The sequence below is a fragment of the Marmota marmota genome, unplaced genomic scaffold, assembly GCF_001458135.2.
Source record: "Marmota marmota marmota unplaced genomic scaffold, marMar, whole genome shotgun sequence".
Lineage (NCBI taxonomy): Eukaryota > Metazoa > Chordata > Mammalia > Rodentia > Sciuridae > Marmota > Marmota marmota.
This window is the reverse complement of record NW_025999982.1, coordinates 19,753,705-19,773,894: the sequence shown is the minus strand read 5'-3', so window position 1 is coordinate 19,773,894 and position 20,190 is coordinate 19,753,705. Positions and strand designations below refer to the sequence as shown.

General features: G+C 38.8%; 1 protein-coding gene across 4 annotated transcripts; it reads left to right on the top strand.

Moving 5' to 3' along the window:
• The first annotated feature begins 4,751 nt into the window (after positions 1–4,751).
• On the top strand, positions 4,752–19,915 carry LOC107144003 (glutathione S-transferase A4). 4 transcript variants are annotated; one of them, XR_001503752.2, is made up of 9 exons: positions 4,752–4,898; positions 5,823–5,926; positions 11,871–11,922; positions 13,637–13,769; positions 15,595–15,736; positions 17,352–17,483; positions 18,126–18,248; positions 18,778–19,211; positions 19,335–19,360. XR_001503752.2 is itself a non-coding variant. In XM_015487861.2 (7 exons), exons 2-7 carry the CDS (start codon positions 5,840–5,842, stop codon positions 19,455–19,457), a joined length of 669 nt encoding a protein of 222 aa, XP_015343347.1. In that variant the 5' UTR covers positions 4,753–4,898; positions 5,823–5,839; the 3' UTR covers positions 19,458–19,915. The 4 variants fall into 4 exon arrangements, 2 of the variants coding, with proteins under 2 accessions (XP_015343347.1, XP_048661439.1); XR_007348522.1 differs by having other exon boundaries at positions 18,126–19,211; XM_015487861.2 differs by lacking the exons at positions 18,126–18,248; positions 18,778–19,211 and having other exon boundaries at positions 4,753–4,898; positions 19,335–19,915.
• Positions 19,916–20,190: the final 275 nt, after the last annotated feature.

Here is a 20,190-nt window from a genome sequence, read left to right as displayed (position 1 = left end):
GTTTGGTGACAGTGGTGTGCTGAGGGGCACAGCAAGCACAACAGGGAAACTGCATTTCCATAAAAGCTATTCTACTCTTGGCATGATTATTCATTTTATATTAAAATTCCTTTCATTACCAAGTCCTCACCCAGCTCAAGTATGGTAGGATTTACATGGGCAGAAAATTGAGCTTGAAACAATTTTTTTGGACACATTGCTTGCCTAAAGGACCACATAGATCTAAAAAAGTGACACTGTGTCATCTTCTGAAATTATATGAAATTGAATACAATCAAGGCAACATGAGTCAAACAAAATCATTGTTTCATTTTTAAGTGCAAAAACAGGTACTGTTGAAATTAATGTGCACCTGGTTTTCGTATGAAGTAGCACTTCTTTCATCATCAAGCCATTCAATTGTGCCATGTAGAAGAGGGAGAGGAAAGAAAGGCAGACTGTGTGCTTCAGCTCGGTGTATGGCCAAAAGCAATATGTTTATAATAAAATGTTTGACATACTAATTGTTTTATATCATTTTAAGCATACTGTAGCAACTTGTTTGTTTACTATATGTGCTTAGTTTTTAGAATTATTTTTACAATTTCCAACCAAATGTACTGTACATTTATATAATTTATTGTGAAGACCTTCTCATGGAAACCATCAAGGAGACAAACTGGGGGCAAATATCACATTAATCTGTATTATCGATTTCTTAAAGACACTGTGCTAATGTGAATTTAAAATGACCTGAATAAATATATCTGTTATCTCAATACAGATAGCAGTTTGGTCACCTGAGTTGATTACAATGGAGTAACTGAGAATATATTTATTTATAAAGCAAACATTCATAATAATGAGAAGATCGGAGGGCAGAAACCACTGAAGCAAGATCATTCTGAAATAAAATGTCATTTTTTGAATAGTTTGTCCTAAGGTGTTTAATAATGTTAACTTTATGTAAGGAAAATTCTCCTGCTCCAAATAAAGTTACAGTTTAACAAAAAACTGATTTGAGTATTTTGTTCCTGTTCTTATATTCTTCATCAAAAAAACTTTGAGGATGGGGCTGGTATAGTGCTTATTTAGCATATGCAAGGCAATGGGTTTTATTCTCAGCGCTACGATAAATAAATAAATAAGAATAAAAATGTAACTATAGTAGTTCCTAATTTTCATATTTTAGTTAGTTCATTTGGAACTTTGATATTTATAACTTCTTAATCCTAGTATAGTGTTACTGCTGTGAAATTGGAAGCATACACTTGGAGTAGCAATATGAATATTTATTTTGCAATTAAAGGATTTTTAAAATTTTTAATTCATTATATATAACAGCGGAATGCATTATAATTCATATTACACATAGAGCACAATTTTTCATATCTCTGGTTGTATTCACACCATTCATGTCTTCATACATGTACTTAGGGTAATGATGTCCATCTCATTCCACAGTCTTTCCTACCACCATTCCCCCTTCCTTCCCCTCCCACACCTATCTAGAGTTCATCTCATCCTCCCATGCCCTCCCCCCCATTATGAATCAGCATCCTTAAATCAGGGAAAACATTCAGCATTTGTTTTGGGGGGGGATTAGCTAACTTCACTTAGCATTATATTCTTCAACTCTATCCATTTACCTGCAAAGGGATTTTTTTTTTTTTTTAATTTAGGCTTTAGCTAGTTAGGTGAATGGGGACATTTTTTAAAAAGCTGATCAAAGCAAGTTTTGTTGCTGATTTCATCATGCTTGTTTTTTTTTTTCCACTGCAAATTTATATATAACTGAAACCTTCAAAAGAAATTCATAATTCATGAACCATATATAAAATGCTACAGGAAATTCATTTTCTAAACATTCTTTGAATCCTTGAGAGATTTTGTAGGAACATAATCTACCAATCAAACATAACGATGAAGCCCTAAATGTGTCCCTCACATTGGAACGTGGCTGATCCCTATGGTACCTCAATGAGCATTCGTCTAAACTTTTGGCAATCCTGACCCTTCAAAAGTCTGGCACCTTTCAAGATCTCAGGCATCCTTTCATTCAGGATGAAAACCTACTATTAGAATGGGTCTGATATCAGGCAGTTATAGCTAAGGTTGAATTTAAGCCAATAATTTCCCTCTTCCTGGTATATTTACCTATAAAGCTTCCCTCAAACAAATTTAAATCTCTCAATTTTTGTTCAAGCCATTTTACATGCTACTGAGTGAGCAGGTGAAGGATTAAGGCTGAGAAGACTTGCCAAAAGTACATCAGATAAGCGGGTAGAGACTCAGATTGTCTCAGATCCAGAGCAACTCCAAGGTCTCCAAAAATAGTATGAATTCATGGGCTTCCATGAATAAAAGACAATGGCAGAATTATTATAACAGGATTTTTCATTTCTCTATACATCTGTATAATTATAGGTGCTTATGGTACTGCCTTACATACTGGTGAGAAGATTGGTAGGATGATGTTACCCATATTTTATGAGATTAGATATATGGAATTAGCATTTTTTAAGATTAAGAACAGGGCTGGGGATGTGGCTCAAGCGGTAGCGCGCTCACCTGGCATGCGTGCGGCCCGGGTTCGATCCTCAGCACCACGTACAAACAAAGATGTTGTGCCCACCGATAACTAAAAAATAAATATTGAGATTCCCCCCCCCCTCTCTCTCTACCTCTCTCTCTCTTTAAAAAAAAAAAGATTAAGAACAATAGTCAAATATCAGCAATTTGATAAGATTAAAACAGGTAGAACTAAGCAAAGTCGAATAATGACACTGTGCATCTAGCTCAATTAAGTAAATCCCTGTATAAAGATTCACTAGAAAAAATAAAGAATGATCACTTTCAGTAGGGTGGAAAATGCAATGTCTTACCCATGTTAACCTGAATAATCGCTGTACCAGGTAAGAATTTGGAAGACGAAATTGGACACATGCTGTCAGTGTTATTTTAAAGTGACTCTTCAGACTCCTGGGGTGCATAATTGTCCTAGAAGTGCTTTATCTTTTACTGACCTGTCCTGCTGCCAGTTTGATCCATTATTAATCCTCTCTTCCAAGTCATAACTGGGTATTCAATTGTCTAGTGGACATTTCCAGGTGGATGGCTGATTGAAACAAAAGATATGTAATGTCTCCAAAACTTTGTCTTCCTCCCCTGGAATTAACTGAGGTAAAAAAGAAAGCATTATTCATTCATTCATTCACGCAACAAGTTTTCTCTGAATGTGTACCCCATAGTAAGCAGGGTACAATAAAGGAAACAAAAAAAATCAAAGACAAAAATCTTTAACCTCTTGGAATTTACATTTTAGTAAATCTATAGATAAATAAATAATATGATAGATGACAATGTTATGAAAAATAGGGTATAAAAGGAAGTGTGTATGTGTGTGTGTGTGTATGTGTATACACCCAATCACTTGTGAATGAGAGAAAAAGGAAAAATTGGTAGGGAGGCATTATTCTAGACATTTCCTCTTTCTTCCTTCCCTCATTAGTAAATCCTCTGCCTTTTATCTATATCTTGTCTTTTCTTACCCATCTTCTTCAAACTCACAATACTACCTGAGTTCACACACTTAACAGAGCTCCATTTCTATACTGGCACATTTCTAAATCATTCTCCACAGTCCTGTCAGAGCAATCTACTAAAAATAAAATCTCATAAGGTTAAGGTACTGTCAAGAGTCCCTCATGGGTGAAGACAATAATCAACAACATGCTATAGCCGAGAAATCACAGAAGCTGCCTCTAAAAAACAGCAAAAAAAAAATGTTTATATATGTATAAACAATATATATTGCTGGAGATCAAACATACCAGGCAAGTGCTCTGCTGCTGAGCCACATCTTTATGCCACAGGTATATATTTTTTAACTTTAAAATCTACTTGAATTTTGCATTTTTTTCCGTTTATATAAGCTTAACTTTTTATTAAAATTGAAATTATATAATTTAAAGTTTTAACTTATTAACTTATTCATGAGCCAAATTTCTTTTTTACCACCATGTCCACTAATACCCTAATGTCCTCTGTTGAGTGGGTGCTATGTTTGGCCCTGTGGCTCAGAGGACTCATCTCTAATACGAATTGAAGGAATTGCTTAAGATGATCCATTGGGATAAAGGAAGAAAGAAGGGGGGAAAAATATATGTATGTGCAAAACTAGGAAAAATAGATGTAAATAGGGGGAAAAGAAAGGCAGACTGCCACGTGCAGCGCCTCATTTGGATGTGTCTGGAGTCTTGGAAGCTTGACTACCCTACGTTCTCCTACAAATGGACCTTGAGAGCTTGTTTGGAGGTTCTAGCAGGGGAGCGCAGCTACTCGTATACCCTTGACCGAAGAACGGTCCTCCTCTATCGGGGAAGGTCGTCCTCTTCGACCGAGCGCGCAGCTTCGGGAGGGACGCACATGGAGCGGTGAGGGAGGAAGGGGACACCCGCCTAGCCAGCCAGATCAGCCGAATCAACCCTGGCGATCAATGGGGTGACAGATGTCGCAGCCAGATCGCCCTCACATCCGAGAAAGGAGGCTGGGCTACAGGCTATATAAACCTAAAAAGATTTACAACTTTACACATAGGCTGAGTTTCTTGTTTACATTTTTGCCCATAAAATGACTTTATAATTAAAACAAAACTTGCTGCAATCTCTATAAAGGTAATTTAAACCCCCAAAATGCTAAAATTGAAATGAAAGTGTCTTAAATTTGGGATTTTTTTCATATTATCCAGAATCCCTTGCAGCTGGGTGGGGCATGCTAAATATTGTCTTCTTGATTGGTGAAGTCCTCCCGGAGCCTCGCCCATGTGGAGCGCCTCCTCCACTGGCGCTCCGCCCGCCTCGCTGCAGACAGCTGGCCGAGCGCTTTGTGCAGTTCGTGGCGCTCCGAGTGGACCCCAGGTCTGTCTTCCTCCCGCCGTCCCCGCCCGCCCTTTCCCCTCTTGTTGTTTCTCCTCCCGGCTATTCTCCGAGCCCCTTGCTGCCCCATCCATCCCTCACCCCCTCACTATTCAGACTTTTTTTTTTGTCTTTCTCCCTCTTGTCTTTTGCACCTCCGCCCCCATCTGGGAAGACGCGGCCCCTAGGTTGGGATTGGGTCATTCTTGGCTCTGGGTGCATTTTTATTACCCTCCTTTGCGAAGGTAGGCTCATATCGCCCCAGGCGACCAGGCAACGGCTGCAGCCCTTGGTGGATTGAGCTGGGAGTCTCGTTTTCAGAGAGCCAAGTGTGGCCTGGGGGGATTTCTCAAGCCAGGGAATCATCTTCTAGCTGGGGGTGGGCACGTGCGGGGCCGGGAGGGCCACAGCAGATTCACTTCTTGGGGACAATAGCAATATTTGTCCTGTCCACCTCCCAGTTGCTGTGATAACATATGACGATGCATGTAAAACATGAAGATTCCAGTGCGCGTGCATTTCGCCCCCGCGGCCCTCTGTAACTTGCCCCTCCAAGCTGAATTTGGAAAAAATCCTAAGATTGTCAAGGTCAAAAAAAACATCATAACGGTATGATGAATCTGTGACATACTGTACTACTAGCACAAATGTCTTTACAACAAATCGCCCCCAGGTTCCCAAGATCCAGAACAAGGAATCATAAATAGAAACAATATGAAAGCCAAAGCTGTTGTTTTTTTCTCCATGTTTTAAAATGGTGGTATGTTTTTATTGAGTGAAGGAAAATGCAGCAATAAAAGAAATCAATTTCCTGTTCCAAAATCCTGAATATTCATGTAGCTCCTGAGCACTGGCAAAGGACACGATATTAAAAACGTGGGTTGTTGGTTCCTGTGCGAGGAGCTGCCTGCTGCATTTGTTTTTCAGAAGCCTGAAAAGCCATCATGGCAGCGAGGCCCAAGCTCCACTACCCCAACGGAAGAGGCCGCATGGAATCCGTAAGATGGGTTTTAGCAGCCGCTGGAGTCGAGGTATCTCTCTGCTGTTTCTTCACAGATTTGCCATACAACTTTGAGACTTTTGAGGAAACAATAAGTTTCAGAGAACCTGAAAGGAAAGTGACCACAACACTCAGAGCAACCAAAAGATCTTTATTGCAGCAGTGCAACAAAGAGAAAGGAAAGAGAGAGAAAAGAGAAGAGATGAACAGGGAGAGAGCAAGAGCAAGAGAGAGACAGAGAGCGCGCGTAAGAAAGATAAAGAGCAAGAGAGAGAGAGCAAGAGAGAAAGAGCAAGAAAGAGCAAGAGAGAGAGAGCAAGAGAGAGAGGGAGAGAGAGGGGGGCCTGGCAGGAGGGAGTTTTTATAGCCCAAATCTAATGGGGCCTCTGGGTCTGCAAGCTGCCTTGTTGGCCCAAGGGGGGGTTAAATGTTCAGCCTTAAGCAGGGTTGAATGTTCAGACTTGAGGCAAACAGGTGATAAAGGACCAGATAGAGGGGGGTTTGAGTGCGTGGGCTATCTTGCAGCCAACATCTGTTCAGCCTGCCCTGCAGACAACACAGTTCAGCCTGCTCTGCACCCAACAGAACCCATTCATCCTTTACCAAAATCACAGCTGTGCTTTGGGTCAGAAGATTCCTTCCTGTCAAGGGACTTTTCTTTATAAATGGAATGTAATCTATGGATTTCTGTTTCTCCTTTGACTTTTACTTAATCGTTGGCCTCTGATCTAACACCAGTGAATAATAAGGAGAAAGGGAATTAATCAGAAAATTTCCAATTTCACCCTGAACATTTACTAATTATGCAATCTCTGGGCAAATTTCCTGTTGATAGCTTCCAAATGGCAAACCTTGGCATTTTGCCAGCATACTCTTGAGCAATGGTCCACATAGCATTTCTGTTCCTTAGGTTTTTTATTATGAAAAGTTTCAAATACAAACCACATCGAGCATTGCCATAAATTCTATGCATTACCCATCTTCCAGCTCAAAAGATCATTAGCTTTATGCTAATCCTGTTTGATCAAGCTCCTCCCTCCACTTGTTTTGTTGGAAGCATTTTTAAAGCAAAATTCAAACATCATATCATTTCATCTAGGAGGACTACTTCCACATTGCTCTTGAACGGGTTGGGAATTTAAAACTTAACAACAGTGTTATCACACCCAACATTTATCACATTTCTTGTTATCATCTAACACTCAGTCTAATTGTCTCCGATTTTTTAGTAGTTTGTTCCAGTCCTGATCTAAACAAGGTCAACATATTGCATTTAATTTTGTGTCTTCCAGTATTTTAAAATTCTCTAACAGTTTTCCTCCACATTAAAAAAAAAACTATACTTAGCAATAATTCCAGATTTATAGAAAGTTGTAAAATTGTGCCATGTAACCCTAAATCCCCCCCAATGATCACATTTTACATGTCAAACTAAGAAATATGTGACTAACTACAGATTTTATTTGCTTTCACAATTTTTTTTCCTACCAACGTCCTTTTACTATTCCATGGTTCAACACTATATTTGTATGTTTCTCTACTTGCCCTCAATCTGTGATAGTTACTCAGCCTTTTCTTTATTTCACCTCCTTGATGTATTTTTGTAGGATTCTCCATGTCTGATGTTCTCCCATGTTAGATGGGTTTATGAGTTTGAGGGCAGGAAGTGCCAAACTGATGTTCTCTTCTCTTTGCATCTTATCCTGGGTTAGATGATATCAACATGAATCATCACTGGAGCTGGTAACCTTGGTCGTTTGGTTAAGGTCTGTCACATTTCTCCATTGTTGTGTTATTGTTTTTCCCTGTATTCTTTGGAAGCAAATCATTAAGTCCAGCCCACAAGCAAAAGGATGGGAACTAAAGCTCCACCTCCTGGAGGAGGGAGTATTTTACATTTGGAATTTTTATGTAAGGAAGATTTCTCTACACACACACATACATACATACACACACACACACACATCATTTAGTTATTACTTAGGTCGTTCCAGCTTTGGCCATTGGTACTCTTTCTTTCTTTTTCTTTTTCTTAGCCCTTCATTACTTTCTGACACTATAAGATGCTCTAATGCTCATCTTGTATTTTCGCTGCTCTATTACAATCAGGTATTTCTCCAAGGAGCCCTAGTCCCTTGTAGTAGGAAATTATATTAGAAGCCAAGATCTGGGTGCTAGTTATCTGCGTCTGTTTCTTAGTTGTTTTTTTGTGGGGAAAAAAAAAAAACCTGCCTTGTCAAATGTCACCCATTCTGGATTTGGCTTGTTTACCATCTGGGAGTTATTTTGAGGTAACATGGTGAAATGAGACTATCCTCTCTTCTCTATATTTCCTATAAGCTGCTCATTGAGCCCAGAGGTGTGATTAGATCCAGGCTTCTTTTTGTCTTAGATTTTATTTGCCTCGCCAGACTACATCAGGAGAACAACTTGGAAAGTACTTCTATTGTACCACATCAGGGGCTGCATTGTACCGCATCAGTGACACTGAGCTTGATATCGTAAACTACAATATCACTACATCACTTTTTCAACTAGTGGTTTTAGTAGCTACTAATCATCATCATCATTGCTAGGGATTACAAAATAACAATTTTTCTATCATTTCACCTGAATTTATTAATTTATTAATGATGATTCCCTTATAATGAATAATTTTTACTCCTTATTTAATTTCCTTGAAATATGGCTCATATAGAAAGTCTTGATTAATGTTTGGTTCTATTTACCCTTTTCAGAATAAATGGTTGTTGCCTTAGCAACTTCTAAAGATAACAAATATTGATTTGGGTTTTATTTATATGTTTTTGCATATCTTTATAACTTTCCACACAGTATTTTACAGTTTTCCAAACTGGTTGACATCATTTTTATAAACAAATCCTGTTTCTGACTTCTGTTAAGAAATTGGAAGATCTGTTGATACTGGGCCCTAATTTGTACAGAGCAGCAATTGCTGGATCTAAATAAGAACTTCCCCACCATTCCCTGTTGTCTCAGCTTTTATTTTTTAATCGTGTGAAGAAAGGAAAGAAAGCAATTGTGGTCCCAGGACCTGAACCTGGTTGACTTCCCTTGTTTGTCACTTGTCTAATTCTGGCAGGGCTTTTGATTTTTTCATAGGTTTTGAATAGATACATGTATGTCATATACACGTATGTCATATCATCCTTTGTCAAAGTCTCTTTTTCCCTGCCTTCATTCTACCCTGCCCCTCCTACTCTCTTATGAGTCAAGAATCTTCCTTACAAAAGTTAACAAAATCTTTAAAAAGTTAACAAAAAGAACATGGGTCATATAATCACCTACCAAAGACCAATCGTATCGAACAGGCCGATGGGGTTGGAATAATGAGCCTAGCGGGGTCTCCAGGGTGAAGAGAACTAAAACTGTCCTCCTTGCCAGGGCCAACCACATGGTGTATAGTAGTAGTTTCCAAAAGATGGTGTTGGGGGAGGTCACTCCCTATCTCTTTACCAAAAGATGATTTTAGCTAAATTTATTCTCATGAAGCCAGCAGACAAGTTTGTGTTTTCCAGTAACCCAGGACTGGGTGTTTGGTCCTCTTATGGAAAGCACACAGACCTAAGTAATGAGGTGCCTAGAAGTGGCTAGAACCTGCTGAAAATCAGCTGTCCTGATTCAGGGAATCAGCATCCTCTTCTCAGTCACTTGGTTTGAGCCCTCGCTGACATTGCTCTGAGCTGGTTGTTGGTCTTTGTTGTGCTTCTCTTTGATGCTTTGATGCTTTGGACTTCATTTATCTGAAGACCCCCTCAGAAACCCAGCAAATACCCATATTAAGAGGAAGAGTAACACATATAAAAGAGAAGACTTAAAGGCTAGGAACTCCTGATTCAAGACTTCTAAGTAACTCACTTAGAAGAAAGAGTGTTTGGTGTGGAAGGGGACAGTTCTCTATAGAATCCTACATGGGGAACTGTATCCTGGACTAGGGAGAAAAGACAAGTGACTGGGTGGATAGAAGTTGAGCTGCTGTCTCTATCCCTGCAGCCATAGACTGTTACTTAGGATTTTTCCTTCCTTCTATCTCCCTGTCCCCATGCCAGTGCCAATTTCTCTTATTTACCAATGGTTTATAAAGCTTGATACAAAGCAATCAGTGAGAGATAGCATTTATTTAGCACATTTGTTCTCAGAAGTAAAATATCAGAATCATTCTTGTTTTTTTAAAAAAATTCTGCAATTTTGGGCCCTCCCAAATACTGAATGTGAGTCTCCCGGGCATATGTCTGTTTCCTGCTTTCCCATTTATGTTTTAAGTGATCATGGCCATAAAGCTTGAGAAACAGTAGCGTGGAGAGAAAGCTACTTGCACCACCTCTGACCTTCCAGGAGTTAGGACAAATGTCCTAATCATTGTTGCCTTGAGGCTACTGCCCCCATGGGCCTCAGATGGGGATCTCTGGGGAGTTAGGATTCCTCTCCTTGCATTTTGAAGACCCCGATGAGTAGCAGAAGTCACACCTATACCCCTCACTCTGGTTCATCCACATCAGCCAGCTCAGATGGATGAGCGGAAGCCTGCGGGTGCTGCTACCCTGTTTAGCTCCACTCTCCTTAGAATGACCTGGGCAAGCAGTGCAGGGTCCCAGCTGCTGGGGACTCCTCCTGGGATTCTTGACACAAAGAGCATTGGTATGGAGCATTATAGAATGTGTTTCATGCTGTCGCCAGAAGAGGGCCTTGTTTTCATTCCTTTTTCTCACCTCAACTTTTAAATTTGAAAACTCAAACCTACAGAAAAGATGTGATAGCATGCCTTTCAACCCAACTCACCAGTTGTTCACATTTTGCTACATTTACATTTTCCCTTCCTCTCTGTATTTTTTTGAATCATTTGAAAGAAGAAAGAATAAATAATTATTTTGATAAAGAACAATTAAGAAAATTAGCACTAAGTCCCTAACATCTAATATGTAGTCCATATTCAGATTTTTCATATTGTCCAGTGTCTCTGTTACATGTTACTTAGCAGATATAACAATTTCCCCTCATCTAATCTAGAGTTAGGCATTTGGTAGTTTTGTCTTAGAATGGGTCTAAGTCTCATTTTATTGAGAACAATACCTACTTCTTTCTTCTTTTCTTTTTTTTTTCCCATGCTGTTAGCTCTTAGAGTTCAGGTCATTGTGTCACTGAATGTCCCACATCCTGGATATGCCTGATTTCTACCTTGAGATTAAATTCAAGTTAAATGTTTTTGGAGATGTTTTTACAGGTGATAATCTGCCTTTCTCCATTGGTCACAACAGAAAGCACAGGATGTCTGAGTCTCCGCTTTGCAGAGCCCAGTTTGATCATTAGATAGACAGTGAGATCTCCAGACCCTTCTATTGAAAGGACACATTTTCCCTTTATCACAATTAAGTAACTTTGGGATGATACTTGGGGAGTAAGTGAATGTTCTCTACCCCAGTGATTTTAGTGGCCATTATGATCCTTGTCAGAATTAGTTATTACACAAGAGGTTGCAAAGTGAGGATTTCCTAATTTTATCATTCATTAGCATTAATACTTTATCAGTTAGCACTACTTCTTTTTTCAAAACAGAGCTTTTGCCCCCTCCCACCATTTTTTTTAGTATCATCATTTATGGGCATAGAGATTTTGTTGTGTGTTATAATCCACACCTGACATCATTCTTTTTGATGCTTGATTTGTCTCACATTTGATTAGGGAATCCATCTACAATAGTGTCCTCCATGCCTTTTCCTCTGCCATGTATCATTCATCTGTGAGCACTTCCTTATTCTGACATAAAAGTATAAACCTTTTCTTGTAAGAGCCCTGGGTCATTCTGGTGGGTAGTGATATTTAGGAACCAAGATATGGATGCAAAGTATGCACTTGGTCTCTGCTTCTTGAAGCAATTTAAATTGATGTTTTCACTCCTGTACCTCTAATGATATTTACCTTCTTGTGGCGGGGGTATCTTTTTTTTTTTAATTTAGTTTGATGAAGAATTTCTGGAAACGAAAGAACAGTTGCACAAGTTGCAGGATGGTGAGTATGAACATGAAACTATTGTCTACAGTACTGCTGAGTTTTTTGTTTGTTTTGTTTTTTGGTACCAGGGATTGAATTCAGGGGCACTCAACCACTGAGCCACATCCCCAGTCCTATTTTGTATTTTATTTAGAGACAGGGTCTCACTGAGTTGCTTAGCGCCTCACTTTGCTGAGGCTGGCTTTGAACTTGTGATCCTCCCATCTCAGTCTCCTGAGCTGTTGGAACTATAGGCATGGGCCATCACAACTGGGTATAATACTGTTTTTAAAGAACGTATTTATGTGAAAGGGTAAAGATGCAGAAAATATTAAGAACAGTATCCTAAAACCAGAAAACTAAAAGAGAATATACAGCTGAAATTGCCAGGAGGTCACTTATTTTTTGGTGGTGGTGGTGGTGGGGGGTTTGGTAATTCAGAGGCACTCGGCCACTGAGCCACATCCCCAACCCTATTTTATATTTTATTTAGAGACAGGGGTCTCACTGAGTTGCTTAGCACCTCACTTTTGCTGAGGCTGGCTTTGAACTTATGATCCTCCTGCCTCAGCCTCCCAAGGTGCTGGGTTTACAGGCGTGTGCCACTGCACCCAGCAGGAAGTCCCTTCTTGCTCAGGAGTTCTAATAAAAGCTCACTGAAAGGCAGGAACAGTTCCTTCCCCATCCAAGTGAACAACCCTTCTCCATCCCTGTCTCCTCCCTTAGCCCCTTTCAACCTTTCTTCCATTTTCCCTCTCCATTTTTCTCTTCCCCTCCTTCTCATCCTTCCCCATCTTCTCTACCTAGTTACCAAATGGAAGTGAAATCCATAAAAGGCTTCTCTTTAGCTCCTTGGCCAGCCCTGATCCCTCTGTGCCCATCCTCTGCATGGGAACCATCAGCATGCCCTTAAGGAATCCTGCTAACTCTCTGAGCAATTTCCCAACCAGCTATCAGGTCCCAGGCCCAAGTCAAGGTTCCCTCTAGGGCCAGGTCTACAGGACTGTAATGCCAGCTTTTGTGTGTGACACTGGTCTGAAGTTAGTGCCCCAGCCCAAGGGCTGAATCTTTTCTCTGCATCTCATCACAAGGTTGGGTATGTGGAATGTGTTTGATATAGGTTTGTTGGAGAAGGTTCTGGGTTCAGTGGTAGCAAACTTGGTAGTAAATGGCCTGTGACTGTAGAAGAGGAGAAGCCAGCAGGAATACCTAAGAATCCGCAGTGCCTTAGGTTTCAGGATCAGATTCTCTCAGTGCTGTTCAGTGCACTCTGAAGTGACAGAAAGGTCCTGTTGTACACTGTCCAATGCAGCCACCACCCCCCTGCCACCTCTGACCACTGATACTTGAAATGTGTCTAATGTGACTGAGGAACTGTATTGTAATTTTTAGTATTTTAATTATTCTAATATAGGTATAAATATTGACTGGTGCAGCTCTGAACACGTATCTCCAGTATGTGGCCTCCCCAATCCCTTGTCTCAGTGGTAGGTATTATTGATTGGGAAATAAGAAGGGAAGATTTACAACAGTGTTAGTTTTCAGGCTTCTTTCATGGTTAAATCTGCTCCCCTGGATGAAGTTGGAAATTGAAGTTAACTTTCATCTGGGAGGTTTCTGATATTTCCTAAGACAGTGGCTCCACTGCCCCTTTTCATTCAATAGAGCCCTTTTTTAGGGGTTGGAGAATGGGAAGAAGAGGTCAATTCTAACTCTGGGCTTCTGTTTTCAGGTAACCACTTGCTGTTCCAACAAGTGCCCATGGTTGAAATTGATGGAATGAAGTTGGTCCAGACCCGATGCATTCTCCACTACATAGCAGAAAAGCACCATCTGTTTGGCAAGGACCTCAAGGAAAGAACCCTGTACGGTGGCTCCTCTGACACCCTTTCTAGTGCCTTAGCTGATTAGCAATCCTCTGCAGCACACCCCATTCCTTTATGTCCTGAGTCATTAGTGTGAACAGGAAACATACCCCAGAAAGGCCATGAAGACTGTTTGGAAATTCAGTATAGAAAATCTGAGTAAAATAAGTTTGGGCCATAATTCCTAAAGACACAGTCCTAAACATCAAAATCCCAAAAGTTCTAAAATTTCTAAGGTCTAAAATCCCAAAAGAAAAAAATCCTAAAAATATATTATTCTGTCTAGACAAACTAATTCTTAAAAATTCTTTTAGAAGAATTTACATTCTTTAATTACATTCTTTAATTTACATTCTTTAATAATTACATTTAGAAGAATTTATTTACATTTTTAAAGGGGTTTTAATTTGAGAAACATAAAAACATGGCAGAACTACCATAGCCTACTTTGCACAATAAAAAAAAATCTGTTACCAGATATTTTTGCAAACATAAACATTCAGGTAAACTAACAACAGTCACATGGATATAATATTTATGAGAAGAAAAACAGTATTCATTAAAAAATAGGCCAAAAACCAAAGCATATAAATTCATGTCACTGTGGTTGGTAGTTGTGTGTATCTAGCTTCTCAACTGCAGTCATCTGGAATACTGAGAGAGACAACCTAAGACCTTTGACAAGCTGGTCATATGCTGCAGTGAGGCTCCACAGAGTCGGTCACCCAGAGAGCTGACATGCTGAGAAATTTTATCTTTCACAAATGCAGATGTACAAAAAGGCCATCTCTTCATTTACTGGGGAAATGTCAACATTTTTATGTACATGCACAATGTTTAGACACAAAACAACCTTGGGATAATGCACCTTTAGGGAGTCAAAGTTGCAAAACATACATAAAATGAATTAGAATTCTCTAAAATTCTTCACATAATGTATACCTCCAATATTGGAAATGATGCAAAAATGAAATACATGGAGAGTGAATTATAAAAAGTAGTGCTGGCAACTTAAAATAGTGTGTGGGGAAGGTGTCTGTAAAAAGATGCCCTGTCCAAAAAAAAAAAAAAAAAAACTAAAAAGAAAATTTGACTTCTAGGATTTAATATTCAGAATTTTAATCTTTCAAGATTGTGTCTTTTGGGTTTATAATCAGACTCAAGTTAAATGATAGAAAGGAATTGAATTCTGATATATCTATTTAAGATGTCATAATTTCATAATGTCATAAATATTTTAACATCTTTAAATACTTCAATACTACTTTTTAACTTCTTTGAGTATTAGGATTGAGAAACAGACATTCAAGGCCTGGGATAGCATGCATTGATTATAGTTTGAACTGAGTCTGGTTCTTGCACTTTCTGGATACATGATCCTGGGCAAAGGGTTAGGCCTCAGTTTTCTATACATCAGGTGTAATAATAGCACATCTACGTGGTGTCATGGGATTCAGTGACATAATGGATGCAGAGTGTTTAGCACCATGACTGGTGTGCTCCAAGTATTCTGTAAATGATATTCATTATTTTTATAAATGTAAAATTCACACCAGGAGCACTTGGTGTGAATGCTGGGGTGAGGGTGGAGGAGTAGGAGCTGGGGAGAGAGGGCAGCTGTGACTGTCAAAGTTCTGATTTGTGAAGGATGTTTTCGAACTGTAACTAGAATGGACTCTCTACCTTTGCTCTTCAGACAGTTTTAGGCAAATGTTCCTTGGTACTTAGGTTAGCAGAGCCTGAAGAAAAAGCACTCTATATTCTTAGATGTGAAAACCGTTAAGTTCAAGGAGGAGAACTGAGACACCTGCTTTTCTGTTTGAAGGATTGACATGTATGTGGAGGGGACACTGGATCTGCTGGAACTGCTTATCATGCATCCTTTCTTAAAACCGGAAGATCAACAAAAGGAAGTGGTTAACATGGCCCAGAAGGCTATAATTAGATACTTTCCTGTGTTTGAAAAGGTAGGTGGCAGAGAAGCCCGCATAATCCCATGGGGCATCACAGATGCCCTTTTCTGTTCAGGGTAGAATAAAGCTGAGCCCAGTTGAGCTTTACTAACGTAAGAGTTAACAGACTCCTAAGAACTAGCTAACTATGGCCATCAATACAGAGCTGAAGCCTTGGAGCCCCTCAGACTCTCTGAGGGCTACATTTTTCAGAAATCTAGCAAAAGTTTGTGCATTTTTATTCGTACTTTACCCAGCACTTACCTTGTATAAGAGAGAAAAGCAGGAACTACCTCATTCATTCAATCAACAAACACTCATTAAGACAGCTCTCATGATCAGACATCCTCCTTGATAGTTTGATGTGAAGAAACCCATTTCCGTTTTCTCTTCCCTTTGCTCTTCCCTTTTTTGTTTTGCAGTTTTCTACTTGGTATTATCATCCTTATTTCCCTGAGCTTTAAATCACTTTTTTTCCCTTGAATCAGAAGGAATTTTTTTAAATGTTTCTATTAAAAACAAAACAAGAGGATATAAAATTATGGAAAGGCCTATTTGGCCAACTCCCTCTGACCATCTTCATGTCATTATAGTAAAGAAAAAGAAGTGGCATTGGGCTGGGGTGGAGGGGTGTTCTGTATTCTAGTTTCATGGTATTTTTCCCATAAGCCCTTCGTGAAGTAGGAGAGTCACTGGTGAGTCTAGTGGCCCAGTGGCCCATGTCAGGCTCCCTGTAACATAGCTATGAAGTAAAAATTGTTATCCTTCTTGCACATAATGAAATGGAATCAGCAATCTATCAACCTGTCCAAGGTACGTGGTTAGAAAATGGACAGCCAGGACTGAAACGCTGGCCTCTGCATATGCATTCTGGATTCACTGTGCTTTATCACACTGGCTCTAGTAGCTGTGTTTGATTCAGAATCAATTTCGGGGTCCCTGTCAGACATCCCCACACGCGTATGTGCACACACGTATTCTAGTGCACATACAAGTTCACTGAGAAAGGAAGAACACTTTGTTGCCACTGTTCTTTGCCTCTCCCTGATCAGAACTTGTTCTTACAAATCCCCATACCTAGGTGTTACCCTCAACCTCAAAATGGAGTCAGGATGAACTTAAGCCTTTACTTTTCTCTGTTTGGGAAGTTGTGAGGTTTATTTTCATGGTCAGGTTTGGTTTATTACTACAAATCCCAAGGGTCACAGAACTGGGAAGAGAATGGACCCCTTGGAGACAATGTATCATTTAGGCTCCTGATATCACTCCACCCCTCCCTGACCTGCAGGGACTCATCATGGCCAGCTGTTTGCTATAGGTGCATTTCTGGAATCGCTTTATTCTTTTCTGAATGCAAAGTTCAGAAACTGAGGTTTTCGTTTCCCCTTTTAGTGTCTCATTCTGATCTACAGCAGATATTTAAGGCTGCTTTAATTTCCATACTTGTTTGTGCTTTCTCTTCCTCTCCCGCTTAGATATAGAGGTGTCCTCTTCATTACCATTGTTATAAAAGGATAAAAGGACAAGGCCACAATTTCAACCCCTTCTTAGATACTACACTGATAAAATAGCTTCTTCAGTTTTTTCACATGGAATATCATAACCAATGTAAACCATTTATATCCTGCAGGTTTTAAGGAGTCATGGACAAAACTTTCTTGTTGGTAATCAGCTGAGCCTTGCTGATGTGATTCTACTCCAAACCATTTTGGCTCTTGAAGAGAAAATTCCTAATATCCTGTCTGCATTTCCTTTCCTCCAGGTAAATAAAATGGTGTATTGGAAAACTGGCCCAGAATTTTGGGCCTGTCTTCAGTTTCTGGTGAATATGTGTGTGTGTGTGTGTGTGTGTGTGTGCGCGCACACACACACGCAAGTGAGAGATAGAGATTAAGTTTTAGATTCTATTTAGTAGCCTGGTGTGGTGGTGCACACCTGTCACCTGTAATCCCAGTCGCTCGAGAGGCTGAAGCAGGGGGATTGCAAGTTCAAAGCCAGTCTCAGCAACTTAATGAGGCCCTAAGCAACTTAGTGAGACCCCGTCTCTAAATAAAATATTTTTTAAAAGGGCTGAGAATGTGGCTCAATGGTTCAGTGCTCCCTGGGTTAAATTTCTGATACCAAAAGAAAAAGATTCTATTTAGTAAAATGAAATTAAGTTATAGACCTGAAATTGTTTTTCTGCTTCTCAAATCCTTACAGGTGAAAGATAATTGACATGAAAGAAGTTTTTATTTTCACTTTACATAACTAATAGGCAGTGAAATACTATACTTTGAATATACATGAAAGATCTAAAGAGTCTAGGGTAAACGATAAACATCTAGCTTTTTGGGTAAACTGTGGCACCAGGACCTTGATATTTTATATCCATGAAGCTGACAACTTCCTTTTAAAACCCAAGGCGCGTATATGGAAACACACCTTTAATCTCTGAGCAGATTAAGTGTCAACATTAAAGGACTTCAGAATCTGATAGCAGATCTGGATTGGATTAAACAGTATTCCTGTATTGACTGAAGGGAAGGTAAAAATCATACAAGTTTTATTTACATAAATAGGAACTTCAAGTAAGTCTTGAAATGACAAATCATTTGAAATAAGCCTTCAAATATTAATATAATATTCAAAATTAGATAATACAAATAGATCTTAAGTAAATAATAAAAAGAAGATTGTCATATTTGTGTATTAATTGACATTAGCGTTTTTGTTAATAGTGAATGTATTTATATTTTTCATATGTATACTTAATTAAGCTGTGTCTTACACATAATAGGCATTTAATAGTAGCTTAAAAATAAGTGGCCTTATTTTAAAATAAATCTTATTTTAAGTAAGATAATTTAATAAGAGAATTTTTAAAGATTTGTTTTAAACATTAAAAATATTTTTAATAAATAATTTTTAAAAGATTTTAAAAACATATATGAGTGTACATAGCTTCATATATATAGTTCAAAATTTTCATTAGAGCAAATGAACTTCTCAGTTACTGAAAATTTTAAGATTTGACTCTGAGTGAAAAACACATTTTTTTTTTTCTTTCTTTACAGTTTATATAAATATCTGGTGTCTGAGTGCCCGGCTCTGAAGCATGCCGCTGGCCATCTCCCACACATAGCCAAAATGAGAACTCATTTGCTAATAGGAGTAAAAAGAACAAGGAAGCAGAATCAAAATAGAAATTGTACCATCTGATGACTTTTGAAGCACTCTTATGTAAATGGATCATACATGTCCTCTGAGCACATCAATGCCCTTAAAGCATTTCCTGTGTCCTTTTTTTTTCCTTTTTTCCTCTTTAAGCCAAGTATTACAATCGTTCTCTAAGTATTTTTTTTTTTTTATTTTGCTGTCTCTGAAGAGAATTCACATCCTTGTGTGAAGCATGAGTTTTGCATAAACCCTGGTCTTACCATTGGAGACAAGGATTGCAAATAATCATTACACAAGATCAACCTTAGAGAGATGTTGGATTGCAGTTCTGGTAGGGTCCCTTCAACAGATGGTGGTGGAACAAATTTTAATGAGACATTTAATACAACCATATTTTCATAGTTACTAATTCTTTTGCTCTTAACTTTTAACTTGTATGCTTTCCTTTTTTTAGGAATACACAGTGAAATTAAGTAATTTCCCTACAATTAAGAGATTCCTTGAGCCTGGAAGCAAGAAGAAGCCCCCTCCTGATGAAATCTATGTGAGAACCGTCTACAACATCTTTATGCCATAATATGACCATCTCTAAATGGGAGCCTGTCCCTAGAGATGGCTGTGTCTGCAGTGCTATCTTAATTGCTCTCAGCTCTGTTGTAGTGCTGTGTGTTGAGTTGGGTTTTTCATGTTGAGGAGATCTTCTCTTTGAAACATGTCAACCTTTTTTTTAGTCCAGTGAACAATTGTTATGAGACACTTTTTGGAAAACCTTTTTTGGAAAATCTGGCATATGACTTAGATCTGGTGAAATTACTCATGTCCTGTTTTAGTCCATCCTGATAATTGGCAGGATCTCATGTTCTCCCCTGAGTTCCTTTCTCTCTCTTTATATCTAAACCCCCTCTCCAGTCTCATCCCTATTTTTAATGTCTATTACAACTCAACTTTTAGTGAGTGAGTCTGCTCTGAGCTAAAGTCAAATGGTAGTAATGAATGTAGTTGATATTAGCCAAAATAAAGAATTTACCAATTATTGTCCTATTGCTAGAATCTTTTCATTAATTATTATGGAATCTAGAAAATATTCACATGGCTCAAAAATCAAGCAAGCCTTGAAAGTCTTCTTTCTAACTCTGCCTCCTAGAAACTGAGTTCCTCTCACAAGCATACACAGTTACTCCAGTTATTTTTAACACATGTATAAGAAAATGCAAATATATTTTATCACCCCCTACCCAAATGTTATTCCTAGGCTTCTAATATTTTTTGCATTTCAGAACTAAGTACAGTCTATTAATACTGCCTTCAAA